General features: G+C 35.3%; 1 protein-coding gene across 2 annotated transcripts in view; it reads left to right on the forward strand.

Annotated features, from left to right (window-relative positions):
* Positions 1-22,843, forward strand: part of cplx2b (complexin 2b) — a 44,008-nt gene extending 21,165 nt beyond the window's left edge. For both annotated transcript variants that reach the window (XM_066716630.1, XM_066716631.1), the window contains exons 3-4: positions 2,950-3,125; positions 12,037-22,843. In XM_066716630.1, the coding sequence (XP_066572727.1) occupies positions 2,950-3,125; positions 12,037-12,234 (374 nt within the window). In that variant the 3' untranslated portion in view covers positions 12,235-22,843. The remainder of the gene's footprint in view (positions 1-2,949; positions 3,126-12,036) is intronic.
* The last annotated feature ends 571 nt before the right edge of the window (positions 22,844-23,414 follow it).

Genomic DNA, 23,414 nt, shown 5'->3' on the forward strand with positions numbered 1-23,414 from the left:
ATTGTAAGTAGTGTGGAATTAAACTCTATGGAACTAATAAGGTTTTTATTTTATGATGTATAATAATTTGTATATATAAGAGCGGTATATCATATCAATAATTTTACAATGAGTTACCGGATTAATGTAATATCATATTTTACAAATTATTATTATATTAAGGGAATTGAAGCCGTAAACTAAACTATACTTATACATCACTACACACGTGTTTGACTTATCAGCTACTCCTTCTTTTTGCAACTTAGTTGGGCTGGTGTGGTTTTGGTAGTAGTTGTGTGTGATGTATGTAGTTGGGAATGAAGCAGCAGATACTCAGGATTGTTGACAGGTCAAACTGAGCACTGATCGTGAAGTCATGGCTCGAGGTGGAGGTAGTTAGTAGCGGTGCCAGTGGGGCAGATGGCTCCGAATGGAAAGCTGTGCTCAGTTCCTGTAACTGTGGTTACTTCCAGCTGGTCCGTCTCCTTCCTCTCATTAGCCACTAAATCCCAAAGCCATTCTGTTTCTCCTCATTTCCTCCCTTCAATGGCCCGCCTTGAAAGTCAGTACAAGTTAAGAACTCGCATTTCTAGGCAGATATGCACGGTTATGGAGTTATAAAGAAGAAAAGAAATGTATTTTGTATGGTGTCTTTATTTTTTCATATTGACACAATAATAAAAAAATCTAAACTAAAATCTATTTCTTTTAAGTGTCGATTTTCAAAATACAATATACGTTTTCTCCATTATGTTTCATGAGATACTTCAGATAGTCTTCAGCTGTTGCTTTCTTTATAAAAATGGTTTAAAGCCAGCAAAGGTAGTGTCTGCCAACTACCCCTACAATACTACCTCTGTCACTTGAGTAACAGCTTTCATTATAAAAGTCATTATAACATTTTCTCTTTTTTAATGAGAACTGATTTCCTCAGCTCCTTAGAATGGACTGGACTTCCTCCTTTAGTACATCTGGAAAGTGGGAGATTGATGAACTTGAAAAGTAATTTCCTCTTGTTAGAGTACGAGCAACTCGACTAGAGCTAAATAAAATGGCAAAGAGGGCATCGCAAGAGTGCACAGGAAAAAAGAAAGACTAACAATGGAGCTCACGCCAGCCGCAAGTGCTCGTACACCCCGCTCGAACTTTCACATCCTTTAACTTTGTCTGTGACACAGATTGGGCCCAGCAGTTTGAAACCGTCATTGTCATTCCGCTCATCTCTCAGCTGCATCTCTTTCTCTGCTACAGCAGTTCTGATTTTGAGTGAAAATTTCAAAGGCGGTCCTCATCAAAGCATTTACTTTTCTTTCATTACCCTGGAGAAATTAGAGTTTAAAGAGGTTATTGCTTTGTCCTTGGAATCTTCAGTTTCAACAAAGCACGCTTGATGTTGTCAAGTGGATGCTGGAAATACGTGAATTGGGATGGAGTGCAAAATACACACAAACATGTATAAAACCTGCACATTTTTATTGAGATACTGTAACTATATGTATTTCTAATTACAATATAATAGCTTTTTGTTTGTGTTCTCTATCTCATGTGTGCCAAAAGCATAATAACATTAACATGATGCTCCTTTTTTTCTTCCTATTGTCCTGTGAATAGCAATTCTTAAAAAAGCACACTATGTTATACTGAATTTTGTGATCAATATAAAAGAGTATATCTTAAAAACTTTCATGTTGTTTAGAAAAACATTGAAATTCTTGACCACTTAGGATTTCTAGGACAAAAAGAATAACAGGAGTGTGTTGAGTTCAAGCTCTCTTTCCCTGTTTCGGGGAAAGGTTTTTGATGATTACTTATCTTGTTGCCATCTGCTGGTTCAATTTAAAATGACAAGCACAGAGGAAAGAGAAAAAGTTACAAGGAACTCATCCAATAACTCTGGATAAGCTGGTAATGGTATTTTTAAGGAATGATAATTGTAAATTGTATTTAATGTTAATGAGGAATAAACTATTATTCATATCCTAACAGAAAGAGAATGAGTTACCCCTGTAATGCATGATACATTCACTGTGTGGTTAAAAGGGTATTATACTCTCCTAGAAAGGGCATAGATACCGAGTTATGCCACTGTTGACTGGGCAATCCTTTCCCGCACTGAGCAGAGTGTTGGGCTCGTGAATGGCTGTGCCATGACTAAGCTGTAGAAAGGCTGCAGTTCGCACACATCTATTATTTAAGCAATAGAGCCCGTCGATGTGGGCTCTAACGTTTGATAGATGACCGCAACAGGAGTTATGTGTCCCCAGCGGAAGGCTAGGGCACTAACGAAAGGTAAGGTCATCTATCAAATTTTAGAGCCCACATCAGGAGGGCTCTATGGCTATTACAAAGTGATTGATGTGTTTATTTTTTAATGTAATACATTTAAAACATATATTTACCTTGATATTCTATTCCCAGCTGAATTTGAATGAAAAAAAATGGCATACACGTACAGAAAATTATTATTTTAATTTGGCTAAAATATATCCTTCTTCTTTTTAATTACTACTGCGTCATTAGTCTTCCTTGTAGTTGATCGAGACATTGCCAGAGAAAGTAATTTTAATGTTACTGAACAATCCCTGTAGTATTCTATCGGAACTTGTTGCTTAAGGCAGAGTGACTTTTGGATCCTGCTGAAGTTAGAACTGTGGACCAATCCAATTGAGCTTTCATTCCAGTGTCCTGTCCCTGACATCATCTCCCTTGTCTCCAGACCAGTGTCAGAAAGTAGCTGAACAGTTGTTGCTCTTATATAGTGGTTTGTTTATCTTATGCTAAGCTAGTATATGTGCATATTGATTAATTTATTTAATTCTGTCGAATTGGGCACTTCACCGTTCCAGCAGGCATTGTCGTTTGATAATGCCCACTAGATCTGGAAGCTGATTGGCTGTTGGCACACGATCATTTTCTAATACAAATATAAGCACCTATGGAACACCAAATGCTGTTTGTGTTACACAGGGGCTACCAAAGACATGGGGAAGATGCTTGGTGGAGAGGAGGAGAAGGACCCCGATGCCCAGAAAAAGGAAGAAGAAAGACAGGAGGCTCTGAGACAGCAGGAGGAAGAGAGGAAGGCCAAGCACGCCCGCATGGAGGCTGAGAGGGAGAAAGTACGACAGACCATCCGTGACAAGGTCAGCACTACCATTCTCTCTGTCTGAAAAGGAAAAATCAAACTGGGTGTGGTTGAAACCGAACAAAGAATGGATATCTCAGAGTAATGATAAACTGATGGTATGGCTTATGGGCATATATGAATTCAATACCTTCTCTCTGTTGACATCTGTTTTCTTCATATATTATTTAAGCCAAGTTCCATTTTATTGACTATGCATCTCAGTGGAAAGTGGATCCAGAGATTCTGAGATGAGGAACTGTGGGCGCTTAAAGGGAGAAAGTCCTCTGAACTCATTGTGAGGCATCTTCTTAGAGTAGCAGGCCCTGAAGCATAAAACGGCAAAGATGTAGTGAAAGACTTGAGTGCTGCGAATCCATTTGTCTGTAGCACTACTACTCCAGCTTCTACCCATTCTTTCCTGCCGCTGTAGTTTTTGTTGAGCAAAATTCTCCTTGACGTGTCACTGAAAGAAAAATAGTCATTCATATTTTAGACCCATGTCAAAACTCATTTGCATCAAAAAGCCTTGGATCATAGGACGTTCTCTTTGTGTATTCAAATCAAGCAACGTATTCTTGCCAGGAGTTGTAACACAAAACAAATGTGAAGCAAAATAACAACATCTTAAAAATCTGATTGAAACACTTATTTTTTAATGTAGAATTTATTGTTCTGTTTTTTTAAATGCATGTGACATGTAGGGATTGAGACAAGCCATTAGATTAGCATGTGTTACTGGAAGAAGATAGACACACTTAGAAACCTTCTGGAACGTTTTTTATACAATTTATTTTATACATTTTATTTTCCATGAAATTAAAACACTATATGCATTCTTAACCTGCCTCAACCTCTGAGTATCTCGGTCTGCACTAGGAATGAGTTTGATAACCATAAGCAAAAATACCATGTTAACCAACCATGCATATCACGGTATATAACATGTGACTTAATTTTATATACATCTACTATATTTTAGAGAATAAAATAATATTGTATAATATACTATAGAGCTTATTTAATTTTTAAAGCCTTGAAGGCAGTGACAGCAGAAATAAAAGTCGACAGTCAACAGCCCTTATTATTCATATTTACCCTTCAAAAATAATGCTGTGCTGCAGGCCTTGTCTTTTTACTAAAAAGCTGTACTTTTTTAAACATCAGATTCATTTGCTATGCTCCTGAACAATCCAAAGTACCAACAAAAATGTATTAAGTGCTGGTAAACAGAATTAGGAAAACAATCGGTCATACTGTGTAAAACACAAACTAACTAATATTGATTATTAGCACTAACTACTATAGTTATGCCTCACTTTGTTTTGCTGTTAAAAGTATATTTGATTAACAACAACACAAATAATAATAGACTCACCAGTTTAATTGGAATTTTAATTTTAATCTGTCCAACATACTGGCTCCTGACTGATGTTTTCACTTCATTTTAGATTCTTTCACTTACAAATTTCTTTGGGCTCATAATAAGAAAACATTTTATGTTCCTTTTTAACATTTTCTCTTTTATTTTAGAATTAAACTAAACTAAATTAAACTAAATGGATCTACCGCTGTCAACACTTTGTTCAAGGAGAGGGGCAGTCTGTCTGATTGCAGCTAAGGAACATGATGTACCTTATTGTGTTTTTGACTCACTCTGTGGGTTTGAATAATTATGTTTTTAAATTACGTAATGTGGCATAGCTGAACATGTTTTAAACAGCTATGCCATCTATCTATGTAAGGCGAGAGTTTTAGTTTTGCCAATATTTGATAATGTATTTTTTAATTAATTAATGTAATCAATTCGTTGTTTAATGAGGCTGTGTGCAGTGGATTGAAGAAAGCAGGGCATACCTGTACTGTATATAAGTTACTTTTGCTATATAAATGAAAGGGTGCTGCTTTTGAAAGTTTGAAAAGAACATCCTCAGTCAGTTTGCCAAGATTTGAACTCTCATTGCTTCGTTTGGGAGCACACATGGCTAATGACCAACTGTGCAGCACTCGTTCCAGCACAAAGCTGTGGTGATGACGATTAACAGGAAGGCACGTTGAAAGGAGTTCAAGAAGTGAGAGGGAAGTCTGAGGGAATTAAGTCATTGTAACTGACTCTTGTATACAGTGAGTTCTGTTACTCAAGCAAGGTATATGATATCCAGTAAAATCCCCAAGTATTTTGACTATTCTAGCAACCATATGGGATTCTCTGTATTTTCTGTTTTTTAAAATGGACTCAGCCACAGTGTCAGTTCCTCTACTCAGCAGAATAACAGTAAACCCTGGGGGTTTGTCATTAGGGGTGATGGGGGCATGTTCAAAGTAGCTGTAATTTGTGAACACTTTTTTTTAATACACAGTAGTTTTGTCATATTTATCTGTGCAGTTTGTTAGTGTTCTGTGGTGTCCTATCCTTTTCTTTGCATATTTGCACACTGTGTATAGGGAACAGAGAGGAGACTGTGTTCTGGCAATATTGATCTTCTTGCCTTCTCACTGCCAGAGGCCCAGTTTCAGTAACAACGACATCTAATCCCATTGTAACACTATTAGTTTTATTATATTGCTTTGCATCACTGCGTCTTTGCCATGGGCCTAGTTCCTGCATTGTTATAGCCGCTCTCAGAGCAGCACCATTAGGTTTTTTATAACAACAATAAAATTAATATACCCTTTTATTGAATATATTAATCAGAAAGGGTCATTAGGCTTTTAAATAGGACCTGGTATATAAAATATACCTTCAAGCAGTTCTACGTTTTGTAGTATGAAGTAGCCCTTTTTCAGATCAAGTGTAGGGATTTCCCAACCTGTCAATCAGCTCCTCAACCCAGGGCCTGGGATAGGAGTCAAACTGTGACTTTTCATTCAGTTTCCTGAAATCATTGCAGAATCTGAGTGACCCACTGGGTTTTGGGCCCAGCACAATCGGGCAGCTCCAGGCACTCTGTGATTCTTGATACTGCACCACATTGTTGGTATCTAATTCAGTTTCATTTGTACTGTCTTTGCTGGGGGAGTCCTTATATTATGTTGTATGAGGTGTGCTGGAAAACACATCAGCATTCTTATGGATTAGTTCCATAGTCTCCTGACTAGTTGCACGTTGTGCGGGTGGCAGATCCAGTCCCACATGAACAGTGTCTCTGGTGCTTTCAGTAGTCTGTAACTACAGCAGATTGACAGTAGGCATGGTGTTGCGCCTGCTGCGTGTGTTCCTTGATGATAGGCAGCACCCACTCGATGCAACCCCTCATCTCATTCACATGTTCGTTATAGGATCTGTGGGGATTTGCTGTTCCTTAGCCAGATCAAGCAGCACGCATGGTCTGTGTTCAGACGCCTGTACTTCCCAGATGGAGAACATTACATGTGGCAGGAACTGATCCCAGTTCCTACCGTCTTTCTCCACTGTCCCGCAGCCTGGTTTTTACATTTCTCCAATAACCCATCGGTCTGGCGGTATTCAGTACACAGATATAATCATGAGATGGTCTTGTGGTAGTGGTGGAAGCAAAGGGGTTGGTAGACATATTTGTAGTCAGGATCCTGTTCAGGGTCGACATCCAGTTCGGTGTCACAAAACATAGTCAAAGGAGAGAATAAGCCAACAGGGGAGAGAAAGGTTTTGTTAACAACCAAAAAAACAACAATCTCTGAGCGCATCTCTGAGAAGACAGCAGTGACATTGTTTAGAAAAGGTCTGCTAGTATTAAAGTGTTGAAAACAGAAGCAAAATAAGAAGTAATACAAGGAAAATGGTAAAATGCCAAATTGATGCAAAATCCTCATTCATATAAAATGCCTTGCAACTCTCATCTGTTTTTGTCACACTCACTTACTGTAAGCATTGTACATTTTTACCATAGACATAGGGAGATATGGAGGGACATCAAAAAGATTTTATTCCTTAAACAAATGTTTACTTGTAATTACAGATATGAATAAAAAATATGAGTACAAAGTACAAACAATCATGAGTACAAATTTAAAAATATGAGTACAACCATAGACAGAAGGAAAAATACTGTCAAAAAGATTTGTATGCATAAAAACTAAATTGTATTCAAATCAAAAATACAAGTACAGTTTGCAAAAAGCTACAATTAAAGAGCTACAAGTAAATAAATTATGTCACACTGGCAGAGATTGTGGATAGTGGGAACAATCGTGAGGATTTAACAGTGCATGGAACGCCTGTCATGAATATAGATTATTATACCATGTCGACCTTTATTGTATTCTATAATTGACATAGTAGGTGTAATAATCGTTATGTATTTAAATAAAAACTATTTTGTTTGTATAATTCGTTTTTACATTATTCCAAAAATGTTTCTACAGAATGTCTGCAAGGTTTCCACTTCATAGGCTGACCAGATTTTCCACAGTGAAACCGGGACATATTGAAAAAATATTTATAAAACAAATGTATCCAGATAGCACAGCAGCATTGGGTCAATGTAGAAGTTGGAAGACGATGTTGGCTCTTCAACATTTTGCTCATCATACCAACATTGGCCCGACAATGTCAAATTGACTAGCAAATTTTAATTCCAAAACATGGCTTTTATCCTGTATCCAGTATTGCTCGGTGTCCTCGATCTCAGTGTTTTTAAAACCCCTTCTGTATTCTTAATCTTGTATAAATATATTGCAGAAGAGCAGACATAATAAAGCAATCACACTTCTTCAATTCTATTGCTTCATTTTTTGCTATTCCTGGTCATGTGGGAACGTGGAAAGCTTGAGAGAGTATTTCTGAAATTAATATTTTCCAATACACTCAGTTGAATAAAGACTGTACTGTCTTCAGTTGTGACAAAAGAATAGGTGAAACTTTAAAGGAAGCCATTAATAATAATAATTAAAAAAATACTTATACATGTTCAACAGAACCAAGCCTAATTCAATTTAAATGTATTAATACATATTGCATTTACTATTAAAGAAGTAGAAGTGCAGTAGTCTTTAGATCAGCCCACAAGCCCAGACCAAAACACAACAATAAATATTACGTTTCCCACACCATTAAGACAACATTTAAGATTGTATATTGAAATAACTCAGCCAAGGTATTATTAATACATAACTAGTACCAATGATATTAAAAAAAATAGTAGATTAAACAGTTAAAAGAATAAACATAAAATCTGATCTGATCATGGAAGCCTCTCTACATGGTTCAAAACGTTTTTTATTTTAATAAAGAAAATGAGAAAATAAAAAAGGTAAAAGGCATTCAATAATTAATATAAACCGTTTATTCTCAAAACTGTAATCTTAACTACTACAACATAGGTACTTCAGACAATTAAATTCCTTTCAGTAAATGTAAACATTTAAACAATTGTAAATATAGTGAAAGTGTACTTACTTTCAAGTTGGGGTCTTCGGTTTGAGAAAGTTAATCTGAGGAGATGCCTTTTCTCAATATAGTTTTGAGGAGGAGAGCTGGGACACTTTTAAACAATAGAATCAAATAATGTATGTATTATTATTATACATATGTATGATATTTTATAGTCCCCCCAGGAATCTGCAAAAATGTTTCTTAAATTATGCGAAATTGAAAAATGTGTTTTCTGTGCAATTCTGCAATTCTGAAATTAACAATTAAAATCATGATGATGGCTGCTTCAATTTCCACGTCTCAAAATGAACATGCAACACTATGATTGCCAATTGATTGATTTATTTATTTATTCATATAACATATTTGTCATGACATCAACATGAAAATCAAATAGAATAAAATAAACATAATCAAATTTTAAAATGTATGCAATAACATGAACTATAAAGGCATTAATATACATTACTTTTACATGGCAATACTGTAAATAAAACTAAATATAATTTTCTGTTACACAAAGCTAGTTATTTTTTAATAAAATTAAATGTCAATTAAAAAATAGACTAGACTATTGTGACTGCATAATTAAACAAGCAAAAAACTAAATTTTAATCTTTCTCTGATACATGTATTGTGAACATTATATTTGTAAATGCCGGCGTAACTTTAAGATAATTTTCATTAGACTTAGACATAAGGCTTTACACGTCTACACAGTGATGCTTAGAAGCCAAAACACTTTTTTTCTGAAATTCAACTGTAACGCAGACCAGACCGATAATGATTTAGTTAAGTTAGGCTAGGAAGCTATCGGTTTTCATTTGTTAATATGTTAACATTAGGTAGTCGTGTGTGCGTGTATGCAGGGCACGTTATCTAGCTTTTCTCTCTCTTCAGAAGCCACCGATCTATGTATAGGTTGTTGTTAAGGTCCTCTGGCATTTTAAAATTAGTTCAGGCTGGGAGGAACCAGCGCTACAGGACTTTCGCTTTGTGTGCTGATTTGATTTGAGATGATCATCAATTGCTGATTTCTTTGTGTGGTCAAGGACTTTGTTGCAGACCGTACAATATAATTTGCCGCCATCCTTTTGAAGATCTGTGTACTGCTGCGCTCTCAAATCATAGCTGATACATTTCCAACTTTACTTTTTGAACTAATGCTATTTGGTCAAAAAAAATCTCCATTTTGAACCTGCCTCTATTGGGCAACTGATCATGTTGGCAAAGTTAAGCTATCTAGTTTTGTCCCTCCTATTACAGTAATAACAGATCAAACAATACAAAAATACACAATGGAGATCGTTGACAAAGGGTGGTTACAAGTGAATGAAATGCAAAATAGGCTCTACTTTACGAAACATTATTGACAACTAGTGGTTATATATGGTAAAAACATATTTTTTTTGTTTTTTACATCTTTCCCTGTCTATCATTAAAAAAGTGGCTTATTCTGCAGAATTCTGCATGAGGAACAGAATTCTGCATAAGAAGGCAAATTCCATGATTGCAGAATTGCAGATTTCTGCAGGGACTAATTTTAAAGTTCTATAGGTCAATTTATTCAAACAAATGGTATAGATACCACATCTTTCAGCATTTAGCCGGACATGATCCATTTCCTCGACTGTAACTGCTGTCCAACCATGCCAACCATATGCCAACGTCAGCCATACACCACCTCCCCGACTGCAACTGTTTTCCAACCATGCCATTAAACCATTACAAGTTTTCAAGGTAGTGATTTATTTCTGCAGTGGGTACATTTAAGAAACATCTGCCTGTCATTTGTCAAATTCTTGTTGGTTTCACAGGCAGCTGGACGTCTCTGGGCACACAAGTCTGATGCGCACTCAATTCCTTTTGTTTATGCTGTCATCCAGAAAACCGTCTATTGTAGCATTACCATATTGCGTATAGCTACCGGTAATGAGGTTTTACCAATATAAATAAAATGTTCGCTTCTTCACATGATCAATCACATAAAAAAAGCTGTGTCTATTTTAAAGGTTTTAAGAGTTTTAAGTGAGTCTATACAAGGGAAATCTAAACATTTAAATGATTTTGAGAGAATTGTCAGGACACCGGGATATTTAATTAAAATCCGTGACTGTCCCAGTAAAGTCAAATGAGCTATTAACTTGTCAAAAGACAAGTTGAAATGTTCAGTGTGTGAGCCCTGCACAAGCACAGTATTTACAATAAGTATATAGCATTTTGTATTTGTATCTGTAATTACAAGTACAAATATTTTTTTACACATACAAATCTTTTTGACAGTAATCTCCCTCCTGTCTGTGGTTGTACTCGCATTTTCGATTTGTACCTGTAATTGTTTGTACTTTGTAATCGTATTTTTGATTTGTATATGTAATAACAAGTACAAAATGTTTTTACGGATACGAATCTCATTGACAGTGATGTCCCTCCATAGATATGCCTATGTAACACTTGTTTTTTTACATATCCCAAACATGCTTTTTAGGATGGTAAATCTCCCAAATGTACTATTCCTGTGGCCATTTAAACTGTGCTTGCTTTTACTTGGCAAATCAGTGTCTGATACTATTGCAAATGGTATTGCTTAATGTTTCAGAAAAGTATAATTTAGGAAAATCTAGAACTCTAAAATGACAAACATGGGACAGCAGAGAGTCGAAAAATTTGATCAGCTAAAACTACATAAAACAAATTGAAAGCATAACTGATTATTGAATCAACAATAATCTAGCCTAAAAATAATTGCACTTTTTATTGGCATCTGATTCATCTGTCATTGGTTCCATAAATATGAAGAAACAGAAACATATGATTTAGACAGGATTGAAGACAAAACAACACTATGCTATTGCACTGTGGTTCTTAGATAAAGTATATTAAAGGAGGCAGTGGTGAGGACAACAATAGGGATAGTTTAATATCCTGCCTGACCTCAGACCAGGCAAAGACAAACTTTATCAACAGCAGCATTAGTGCCCTAGTTATCTGATTTGTTTATTTTTCTTTTTTCTGTCTTATCCTGAAGCAGCAGGATATTAAAAATAAGATGGACGGATTAACCTAGGTTTTGGAAACTGAAGGAAAACATTTTCTTAAAGGTCTTATAATCACTTTTCCTAGCAGCAATATGACCATTGGCGTATCGGATACCCTAGACCAGGGGTTTTCAAACCGGTCCTGGAGTACCCCCTGCCCTGCTGGTTTTTGTTCCAACCTAGGTCTTAATTGCTTAATTGAATGGTATATTGCTTCGTTAGGTCAATTAAGGATTCAATTAAGCAATTAAGACCTCAGTTGGAACAAAAACCAGCAGGGCAGGGTGTATTCCAGGACCTGTTTGAAAACCACTGCCCTAGACTAAATCATCTATGTGCAGAAATTGCAAAATCATGCCACACTGACCTGGATTTCCACCACGACTCTCAATATGAATTGGTATTTCTGATTCTGATAAGTCATGTTATAAATATTTAATATATGTAGAGATGATATCTTAAAAAGTGTGAACTGCAGCACAGATTCATAAACAAAAGTGCCAGCTCAACCTGGGCCTATTCTTCTCTTTCTGTGACAGTATGGCCTGAAGAAGAAGGAAGAGAAAGAGGCCGAGGAGAAGGCCGCGATGGAGCAGCCGTGCGAGGGCTCATTGACACGCCCCAAGAAAGCCATTCCTGCCGGCTGTGGAGACGAGGACGAGGAGGAAGAGGAAAGCATCCTGGACACTGTGCTCAAGTTCCTGCCAGGGCCTCTGCAAGACATGTTCAAGAAGTAATGGACGTGGGGGGGCAGGCGAGGTGACCGGGAATAAGGAAGGGATGGGAGGGGGGGAGAGATTGCCTACCCAGGCCAGCCACCGCGCAGGTCTTTCTTTTTCTTTTCTTTTTTTAAACAAACAAAAACAAATGAATCAAATCAAGTCACATCTAAAGATAATTTATCCACACACTACTGGGGCTGGAATTATCAACAGTCAAACATGAAAATTCTCTGTTCTTTTTGTTTGTTTGTTTTGTTTTTAACTAAGACGGGGCTCCACTGAGGATCTCAGAATTCCTGTCTTTCACTGGAAGTTGCATTTATGAAGCATTTATTAATCCATAGCAAGAACTGTGGGATTGTCATGATCTTTTAAGAAGGCGAATAAGGTCAAAATATTCGGTCAATTAATACCTGCAACAAAAGGCTTGTTTGTTTGTATCCCGTCTGTTATCAACTAGAAAACATGTGTATGTGAAAGCCTGAGGTATTTATAGAATTCGGTGTATAGATTATAGAAATAATAAAAAAAATGTACAGGCTGCATTAACTGCTTTAAGTTGCTGAACATTGAAAGTGGTACATTTTATGTGCAGTGTAATGTATTCCTCGACAAGCAGGCTTTTTTTTAAGAACAAAAAGGGAACATGGGGATTTTTTACTCACTACAAAAACGCGAGCTTAGTTTAGAATGTGCCTTCATGTACTTTCCTGCCAGAGACAGTTTGTAGTGAGGATGGTGGATTTTTCCTTCCTTTAAAGGGAAACCAGCAGCGAAAACTGCAGTTCTGCTGTGTTTTAAAGCCGCTTCACTGTGCATTTCAGAAGAGGAGTTTAGTTAAAGGTAGAGAAAAGAAAGAATGTTGAAAGCCGCTAGTCGTACATAACGTGCAAAAAGTAAAAAAATGAAATCCCAATCTGCTCACCATTTAGCCTCAGAATTCCAGCGTCACCTTAGACAGTTTCATTCTGAGATCCCTACATAGCCCATTGACTCTTGCAATAGATTTGTAATGAAAGATGTTTTTGTGCCTCTCTTTATTGCAAGCCATGTTAAAGAGGCCACAGCTGATGGTGAAAGGGGACTGAGAGGGCACAATGAACCCCAACTTCACTGGCCCTCTGGCTTCCGTCTGTGCAACCTCAGTGCTTAAAAGCCTAGCAAATGGCAGTGTTGTTTTCTTTGCCTTCAGCTTGATCTTTATTTAACGTGTCCTCTATTCTTATTTATTCATTTCCTTTCAAGTTCCCTTCAAACAGCTAGAGTAAACATTTAACGGTGATCATGAATCGGCTACCACCACTGTTTCCTTTCTCTTGTGTGTGCTGATTCTGAAAAAGAAAAAAGCAATTGAGATTCGACAACTCCTTTTTACTTTTCTATTTTTTTTGTTTCCGTTATGTAAAATGCATCACAATCAATTTATACATGGGGTCTATACTAATAATCCAAACAGCAGCAGGCACTGCCAAACTTTAAATGTGTTCAACTTTTGTGTTTTCTTATTTTCTCATAAAGGCTCAGTTTCCATTTATCATCTTTAATGATAAAATGTAGGTGGAGGGGTAGGATTCCTGTTAAGAAGACAGTGATGATTAAATCCTCTGCTGTCTAGACTATTGAAATAGACAATGTAACTCTCCAATTATCTTGAAATTTTATAATTATCATTATGTCTAGAGCCAGTCAATTGTGGAAACGGTGGAGTGTATTCTCTAACTGTCATAGGATTTCTAATAGCTGTTCAGATATTCAAGATTCAAAGCATGCTGCAAATTCATTATTTTTCAGGTAGACATTTAGCCAAGGTTAAAAATGGAATTGTTACCTATGGGAAATGAGACAGTTAGCTCTCCTCTATTGGAATGGGGAAATGAACCCGGGATAAATAGCTCTTTGGAATGTAATTCACAACACAGATAGTGGCAATGCTTTTCTGTGCGTCTTGAGCGGATGACACACTGCATTATGGTGTTGAGCCATTAATTTGAATTAAAGAGGATAGATTTCTCCCAAGATTGTATTGTATATGACTCTGAAGGTCGCATAAAGAAACAAAGAAGGATGCCAAGAACACCAAGTACATAAAAGCAAGAGGAAAAGATGGGCAACATTAATGTCGCCAGTAATGTGTTTTAAAGTGAATGTTTTCCTTGGCAAGAATACCAGTGCTCTGAAAAAGCAAGGATACTAGTGAAAAACAAAGGTACTATAGGTGACAATTCCTCGGTGTACTTGCCGTACACCGCGTGTCTGATCTTCACTTGAGTGGGACGTTGATGGCAGTTAGGTCGATTCCAAAGACAATCAAATAGAACCACTGCATTGAAGTGGAAGTAGCCGATATATGATGTCATTTCGCATTTTAGTTGCCATGTTGCTTATATCTCTGTATTATAAAATGTATATTATTCCTGATATGATTCTACCTATGATTGACAATTGCAGAAAGCTTACTGCTAGTGAGTGGGAGACTACCAGAACCTATAAATCACATCTTTCTAAGTCATCAGGACTGAGATTTTTAAAAAATATATGAAAATAAAAACTTTGTTTTATAGCTAAAATTTAGCTCAGAATGCCTTTTCTTTTCTGTTTATTTTCTTTAATTGTTGTTATTTTTTAAGACCAAGGATTGGTTTTATTAAGAAAACTGAATACACATGGTTAGATGCCATGAAATCTGATGACTGCCAAGACACAGGTAGGCTTTGTAGTGTGACTGTTAATATTCTTGTGTGAGCTTTTCATGAAAATGTCTGCATGCAAGCCAAGGGACCAACAAAAGGAAATTACATCTTGCAGGCTTAAATGGGGACCAATCTTTTCTGTAGAAGGATCAAGTAAGATGTGACATAAGCTGCCACAGGAAGAAGGAAACTTCCATCTTTGTGCTTATAGTTGCCATGGCAATGTTTACAACCCTTACCATCCTCCTTCAATATAAATGTTTACATGCAGTCATTTACCTTTTCAAGGGATATCTCTTTAGAGAAGAATCTGATAACTTTGTACTCGTTTTTATGTCTTTATATTTCGATTTTGATACACATAGATTTATTTTGCTGACAAGCTGTCCTCTTAGCCACAACTTCATTTTTGGGGATTCTGTTCCCCAGTTTTATTTTGCTTCCAGGGCAGAGTTGAAATTCCTTTAAAAAGAAATTGTTATACCTTAATGTGAGTTCTGTAAAGGAAACCAACCAGCTGAGTAAATGCATTTCCAGAAGATACATTATTTTCAACCATTATAAAAGATAGGTATGTAATTTCCAAAATAACATCCTTATCGAGGAATATTGAAGGATTCAGCAAACAGGGTTGTTCCTGTACTACACATAAATCTAATTATGGACATGCTTAAGTTTATACTTCAAATTTGATATGGCAATGCAATTTGTGGATTTGGCCTATATACAGGTAAATACATGTGGGTAATAGTAAATGGAACTAGTAAATAATACAATAAAAGCATCATCTTGAAATCATACAAGTTCTAAGTGTCTTTGACAAATGCTTGGATTTTTCACTTTGTTATTATGAAATTTTTCAAAGTACATTTTCCTGATTTAAGGTACCAACAATACAATGATGTAACAAAACATGTAATTGTAATTTTAATTTGAATGCTTGACTTTGTTGGCTGAAGGTATTTTATCCCCATAAATTATATTTAATGATGACACTACAAAATATGTACAGTGTATTGTATACATTTTCCTCAGATGTTGGTTTCCTTTAACTTGTTTGTAACAATGTAATGATAAACAATGGTACTGAAGTGCCCTGTATGTCTGAATCCATTAACACCAAGACCAAAGAAAATTAAACCCACCCCCCACCCCCTCCCCGATGAAATCATTCCAGCTGTTCACAACAAAGCAAACTACGTTTTGTTGATTTACACAGAACATAAACTTGTAGTTCTAGAATACTTAGTTTAAAAATCTCAGGTACTGGTTCTTGGTATAAAAAAGATAAAACTATGCAAGAGAGTTGCTTGTATAGTAATTTACTTATTTCATGGGAACCATTTTCCCACAAGGCAGAAAGCTATATCATGTACTTCAAGATACTGGTATTTAACTTTGATTTGGTAATACTGTCTGATACCATTAATGTGTGTATTATTGCATCATATAATGGAGTCATTGTCTCTTTTGAGTAATGATATGTGCATTTTCTCACCTGGCTGTTCTCCAGGTAGCAGATTATTTGCCGCTAATGTGTTTCACATGACAGCATTGACATTGCAGTGTAGCTACAAAGAGTTAATGTACCAGCATGTTGAAGTATATCCTAGATATGCAGTGAAATGTGATGATAATATATGTTTTAAATGAATGTGGAAAAGGTTATCCAAAGGTAGAATGTTGCTGTGTTTCACATCCAGAACAGACACTTGAGAAAGCTCAGAGTTAGGGGCTTTATAAGTCAGATTTGCATAGGTTCAGACATAGTGTTGCTATGGTCACCACTGAGCAATTTCCAGTAGGTGTATTTCAGAAGAGAGAAATCAAAATGTTACATTGCCTAAAAAGTGAGGATGTGGTCAAATTGTATAAGTAAATTATTAAAAGTGAAAAGTGTTTATTCCTTTCAACTGTCTAGGTTTCGTCTACCTGATATTAGCATATCTCAAATTGAGCATATATTTGAACGTGTGCATGTATAGATTTGTGATGACAAAATTGTACACATATGCAACCTTCTTTTTAGTTGCATTGTAAAAAAAAAAAAAAAAAAAAAGATGAAAAAGGAATAATAATTTTACTGGCACTTTATTTTGTCCATGTACTGTAACTTACATATGTGGTCAGTTAATCACCAGTGTTCAAGTATTAAACACATGCTGGTTCATTTGCTCTTAAACAAGAGTGCATTAAGGAGTTTATAGAGTTTAAATAAATTACTTTTAAAATGCTATAACCCATGCAACTAAAGACTTCCTGACATGCACTGTTTTAAATAGACTAAAGTTATTCAGATGTTTGGTTGTGTTAGTTTAAGGGCAGCAGTTGTGAGGTATAGGAGAATAAACAAAATACAAAAGCTGACAGAAACCATATACTTGGGGAGCCACCAAAATAAGGAAACATTTATTTTTAGAGCTTTGTAACAGTTTTTATTTCTGAATACAAACAAGTTGAAAGTTTGTAATCCACAAATACACTAAGATTTTAAACTAACTCAAATGAATTATAAAACAAATAAACAAACTAAAAATATTGACAATAATCTAATGTGTATTGAAGTAGAATCATTTAGGGAATAAACGGGCAACAAGAGTATCTGACCACCCCTTGCCAGTTGCCAGACCCAAATGCCTAGACCCAACGCTGAGCTTTCTCTTCCTTGTGGGATAACCTGTTTTATTTCTCCTACTGGAAGAATAAAATGTCAATTGTGTGGAAATGTACAAAAAAATCAGTTAAACAAAAATGTAATTTCAATTTTATTCTCTGTGGAACTTTTTTTCAATAGTTAAAGCCATATTGTTTAGACTGCAATACTTTAATCAAAACAGAAAAATTGGGGATAAAACGTGATGGGAAAAAGCTGTTCCTTGTCTTTTTAGTTTTCTGTAAAGAAAAAAGAAAACACCTGTCTGAAAGGATTTATTCTTTCTAAAAGCCACAGTGATGATGTCTCTGTATGTATGTGAGTGTAGATACGTGTGTGTCTATGTGACTGTCTTTAATGTTAGTTCATTTTTGGTAGATGTCTCTCTCTTTCTGGCTGATGTGCTCAAACCCAAACTGAATTCTCAATGGGACTAAAACGTGTAGGTAAAACACTTGGTAGACACAACATAGCATTCAAATCCCCAGTGAAAACAAACTCTTGATCTGAAACTGCTGTTTAAATCAGTGATGCATTGATCCAATATATCACATTTAAATAACTTTGTTTTCTTCCTGCAGCAGAAACTGTTTCTTTGAATCCAGAAGATAAACAGGGTTTAAGCTACACATAAGTGAAATATGTGTTTGCCTTGTAATGTAGCTCTTTTTAATGAAGTACATTGGCTTAGGTCAAACAAGGAGAATAGTTTGTGAGGAAAGTCTTGCCTTGTTAATCCTCTCTTAGGCACACAGAGCAACAGGTGTTATTTTGATGCTGTTTCTTGTGGATGCAATCATTGTTATCATTGCAATGTCATTAACTTGTGCAACCATGTTGTTTTGCTGAAAGAAATATATTTTTAGCAAAAGCTAGTGTTTCGCTTTCCCAGACTTTAAAGTAAAAGAAAAATGTGCAGTTTTTCACAAATTCAGCCAGTGTTTAAACATTTGTGTATTTATTAATGAATTCATCTTTATCAGTTTTGGTCAGTAGTATGCATATTGCATTATAGATGTTTAACGTTGTTTAGTTGTGGTTGTTTGTTTGTTTTGGCCGGGGGGCGTTACGTACAGTCCTGAGGTTCTAATACAAAAGTGGTCGACTTTTACATTTAAGGTGGCATTGATAATGTTTATAATACAAGTACAATTAACATTTATTATCTACATTGATTTACAAATAGATTTATTTTGATTGTCTTCACTCAACTAGTAGTAAATAAAAAAAATAAAAATATTAAATATAAAAGTGTCCAAATAAAGGATTGTGACCACATGAAAAGAAAAGCCTTTACATTTTCTATCATATTTCAACAGAGCTGACGGTGATATCTGCAATCCTGCCTGCTGACTTTTATACAAAATATTCAGCTGTAAGATGCTGTACTTCCTAAAAAAAAAAAAAAAAAAAAAAAAAAGTTTTAGACAAAATGTCTACAAACTTAAAATGGGACAAAAGGGCTGAATGAGTCGTATAAAAACCTGGCTAATGTCAAGCTTTGGGGTTTTTGGCTCAAATGTTACTTAATATGTATTAATGCATACTGTACATACTAACCAGAGACAGGGTTGCATAGAACACAAACTAAGCCAACGTTCTCTCCTGTCATGCATTACTATAATTTTACTAGGTATGTTTTTGTAATTTATTGTGTTTATTTTAACATGCCATTACTGGTGGAAGACATTTTTCTTATATATTAAAGTCTGGAAAGAAGTCTACCTAGTCATTAGAAGCAAGGTTATCTTACTTTTCTCTTATTAAACTGATTGGAGGGTACCAGGGTCTGATTTTGCGAGGGATAATTAAGAATGTCAGGAGTTGAAAACCAAGTTTTTACCCAAGCATTGGCGCTCAGTGATTTAGTTGTTTAATTAAAAAGAGTTGGAATCTGGTATAGTCTTAATCTTAATATTTCTTGAAATATCTCGTTTGATGACTAATCTAAAATAAAACAATTAAAAATAAAAGGTCCAACCCACTAAATGTAAAACATCAGTACTCTGTATGCCATCTTATCTTTCTAACTAGTAGTCATTATGTACTATCAGGTATGGGGTTTGGACTTGTACATTGGTTCAGAGTCTTGATATGATTCAGGCCTCAGAAGAAACGTCTAAAAAGAAACTGCTGACTGGTTACAAAGTAGAGCAAAACTCCAATAAAGGCAGGAGCAGGTGATACACCGCTTGTCTCTGATGAACATATGAACTCAAACTGGGATATAAAAGCCCTGAGGGTTTTCAGTGTTTAAAGGCATTCATGATTAGACTTGTCACAAATACACTTCCACTGATATGCTTTGCTCACAGCCAAAACCTGTATGAGAATTCAACATGATAATAACTAATGAGAGTTGAAAAGATATACATTATATTGTGTTCATAATCATCTGACGTTCCAGCATGTGTAGTACACCATTCCATACACTATAACACCAGTAAACCACATATTGCAAAGGGCTATTTTCATTCATTTATTTATTTCTAAACCTCTGTTTTATTTGATTTCATTTTGGAAATGTGTCATACTTGCATAGAATTACATGTAGCATGTGGAAACATAATGTGTAATAAATTAATAAATAATAAAGTATGTTCCTTTTCTTTGACCAAGACTAGATGAGAGGTTAATTGGTTGAATTAGTGCTTTTTGATACCCATTAAACCTAGTTCTAGATATATGACATTAATGGTGTAAGGACATACAGTAAACTGGAGGGTTCAGGGAGTGGGGAGGTGGGGAGTGGGAGGGGAAAGAGATGTTCAGTGATGTAAGAAGAGTCTTGGACATTATTTTGGGGAGTTGCACTGATCTTCAGTTACTATTTTCACCACATCAATTGCAAGGTGAACAGTTTTGGTGGAACCCAATGTATAATTCTGGGCAGAAAGAGTCGATGGTGTGTGTGTATTAAGAATCAGCGAATTAATGTATTTGTTTGTGATATTGTTGGTGGATTGATTGGAGCACTGCAGGGGACTATGAGAGGAGTATGGAGGTATGAAGAGAATGTAGTTTTCTTCTGTAGGCCTTTTATACCAAAGAGAGATTTGTTAATATTATTCCAAATATTGATATATAGACTAGATATATTAGTACTTATACAACATTATTCTTTGCTTTTATAGATGAACTCCACAGACACATCTGTTGTTATTGCAGAAATACACAAAATTGTACTAAAATCACTGTTAAGATCCTAATTGAAATCCAGATTATAATAGCACACCATAATGGAAGTACACGCTCCGAGGGAGTACTTGAAAAACTTTGGTTTTATTGTTCCTATTGTTTCATTAATGACATTAATAATTATTATTAAGAAACTTAGAAATGAAATAAAAATGATATAGAGAGTATATAGTATATAGCACTTTTATATGTGCTATCCTTAATTGTATTTTCTAGCAGTACAGCAGTACAATTTAAAAGGGGGTTTACATTATCTAGATGAAAGAGAGTTGATAAACTAGTATGTAGGCTAAAAGAAATGTGAGATCTCTGTTACTCTAACACATAGGATTATTTAAGCAGTTTCTGTTGTAAGGAATTAACTTATTTCGCATAAGTATGCCTCTACTGTTTGGATTCAAACACATACTCCTTTGAGAAACATACTGGGAAGCTCACTCTCAAGAGCATGTAAAGTAAAATGCAATTGAACCACTTTTATGTTTTTATTATTATTTGTTTGCTTTTTTGTGTCTACCCAGGTTACATAATGATTTTGTAAATGATATATATATATATATATATATGTTTTTTTCTTTAACTGCACAACACAGTGGAACACACAGTGAGTTTAAAACTGTATTACCTGAAGCCATGCTTGTCTCTTTAATGTATGAAAAATCTGTAAAATTAAAACAAAAATGAGAAAGTGTCAAACACAAACACACACACACACACACACACACACACACACACACACACACAAGATAATTGTGTGAAGAGAAAGACACCTGTACAGATGTTTTATGCTTTTCATGTTAAAGATTGAGAATTTGTTGATACCACACTCTGGAGTGGATTGGGGGTGGTTTCAGGGGAACATTACAGAACTTCTTTAAAGGTAAACCCTCTGTCAGCTGAATCCTTTCAACTTTATCATCTGCAGAAACTTGAATATGGTGTTGTTTCTAATGTAGTAACCTGTCCTACAGTACTGAATATGACACTATAATTGGAGAAAGTGTTGTTTTGTTTTGTTTGTTTCAAAACAATAGCTGTCTTTTTCTTTTTAAGAAATAGAACAAAATACCACTGTTAGTTGTAAAATTACAAATCAACTGTAATGACAACATTTGTACATTATTATTGTTACTAAAATTATTATTGTCAGTGTTGTAAATTGTATGATATTATCACGATGGTGTATTTACATATGAATTAATTGGAAATGCAGAGAAATTAAGGACACTTCATATAAGCATTCCCTACACATAAACAATACTTAAATGTGTGACAGGCCATGCATTTTAATATTTCTATTTCGGAGAAATGGGAAATATGATTTAATGTATGCATAAGACACTACAGGGTTGAATTATTTCTTAGAGCTTCTATGATCTTTGCTTGTCTTCACTTTAGTAACCTTTCCCTGAAAAAAGCAGAAAACTAGCCATGCTGTAGTCCTGCCTGAAAGACCTTGATGTCTGATTCAAACACTGTGTCACAGGCACCTGCCTCTGAAAGCTGCACACACTGTCAAAATAATTGGGGTGTGGGGGGTATTCTGTACTACATTCCTTGCGCAGTGGCCATTTGCACAGAACTGAACAACTACAAAATAAATAAATAGATAAGATCAGAGCAACATAAAGTGGTTTCTTTGAACACAGCTCCTTAGTACATTCCAGTATGTAGCTATTTGCACTAGAATACTAGAATGTGTCTGAACTTAAACTGACCAAAAAAAAGTACTTTGTTTTGTCTTTCCTATACCATTTCCCTTTATCAAAACACTTTGTTTTCTGTGTCTTTAGTTTTAATTACTATTATTTTAATGTCTGTGATAAAGTTGAAAGGTTTCCAGTTTTGAAAAAGGCTGCTTTGACAAGATCAGACTACAAATCAACGTGTTCTGTAAGTGTTTTATTTTTATTTTAGGGGGGAGTTCTGAATGTAAAGTGTGTGAATTCTAATAGAATCTTTCTTTACTGCATGTCATATTACTGTATGTGGAACCAAATCACTGTAGAATTGTCACATCTCTGGAGAAAACAAACCATACTTCTTGGAAATTGAATAACTTAATAAAATGGTTTCTTAAAAAGAGACTGTGTGTCTGATTATTGCCTACATCTTTTGCTTGAGAGTATAGTAAAAACAAATGCATCCATTTCATATTATTATTCAAATATTAACCTTCATATTAAAAGTGCTATGTAACATACTATGTAACATGTCACAGTAGCAAGGGTTTGAAAACAAAAAATCTAATTATAGAGATAGAGTTCCACAAATCAGAGATCTACTAGGAAATGAAATGCATTTTGTGCTGTATAATATGAATAAGAAACAGTCTTTCATGCTTCCATTATTTAAATATGTACTTTCATTGCATTACAATAGTGTCTGTTTGTTTGTTTGTTTGTTGGTTTGGGGGGGTTATAACACTTAGTTCACAGTTTTGTTTCGTAGGCTGTAGCCTGTAGGCTATAGGAATATACATTGCATTGCTTTTGGAATATTTTATGCTGTCTAGTTATTTCTACTGATCTGCAGTGGAAGAAGATGAACAAGAAATTCCCAAGTGCTGCAAGCTCCAATAAATCAAGACAGACCTATGCATTGAATGTGTATGTTCATCTAAAAGTAACATAACTATCAGTTTTCTGCAGGCT

The sequence above is a fragment of the Amia ocellicauda genome, chromosome 11 (genome assembly GCF_036373705.1).
Source record: "Amia ocellicauda isolate fAmiCal2 chromosome 11, fAmiCal2.hap1, whole genome shotgun sequence".
In the NCBI taxonomy this organism is placed as follows: domain Eukaryota; kingdom Metazoa; phylum Chordata; class Actinopteri; order Amiiformes; family Amiidae; genus Amia; species Amia ocellicauda.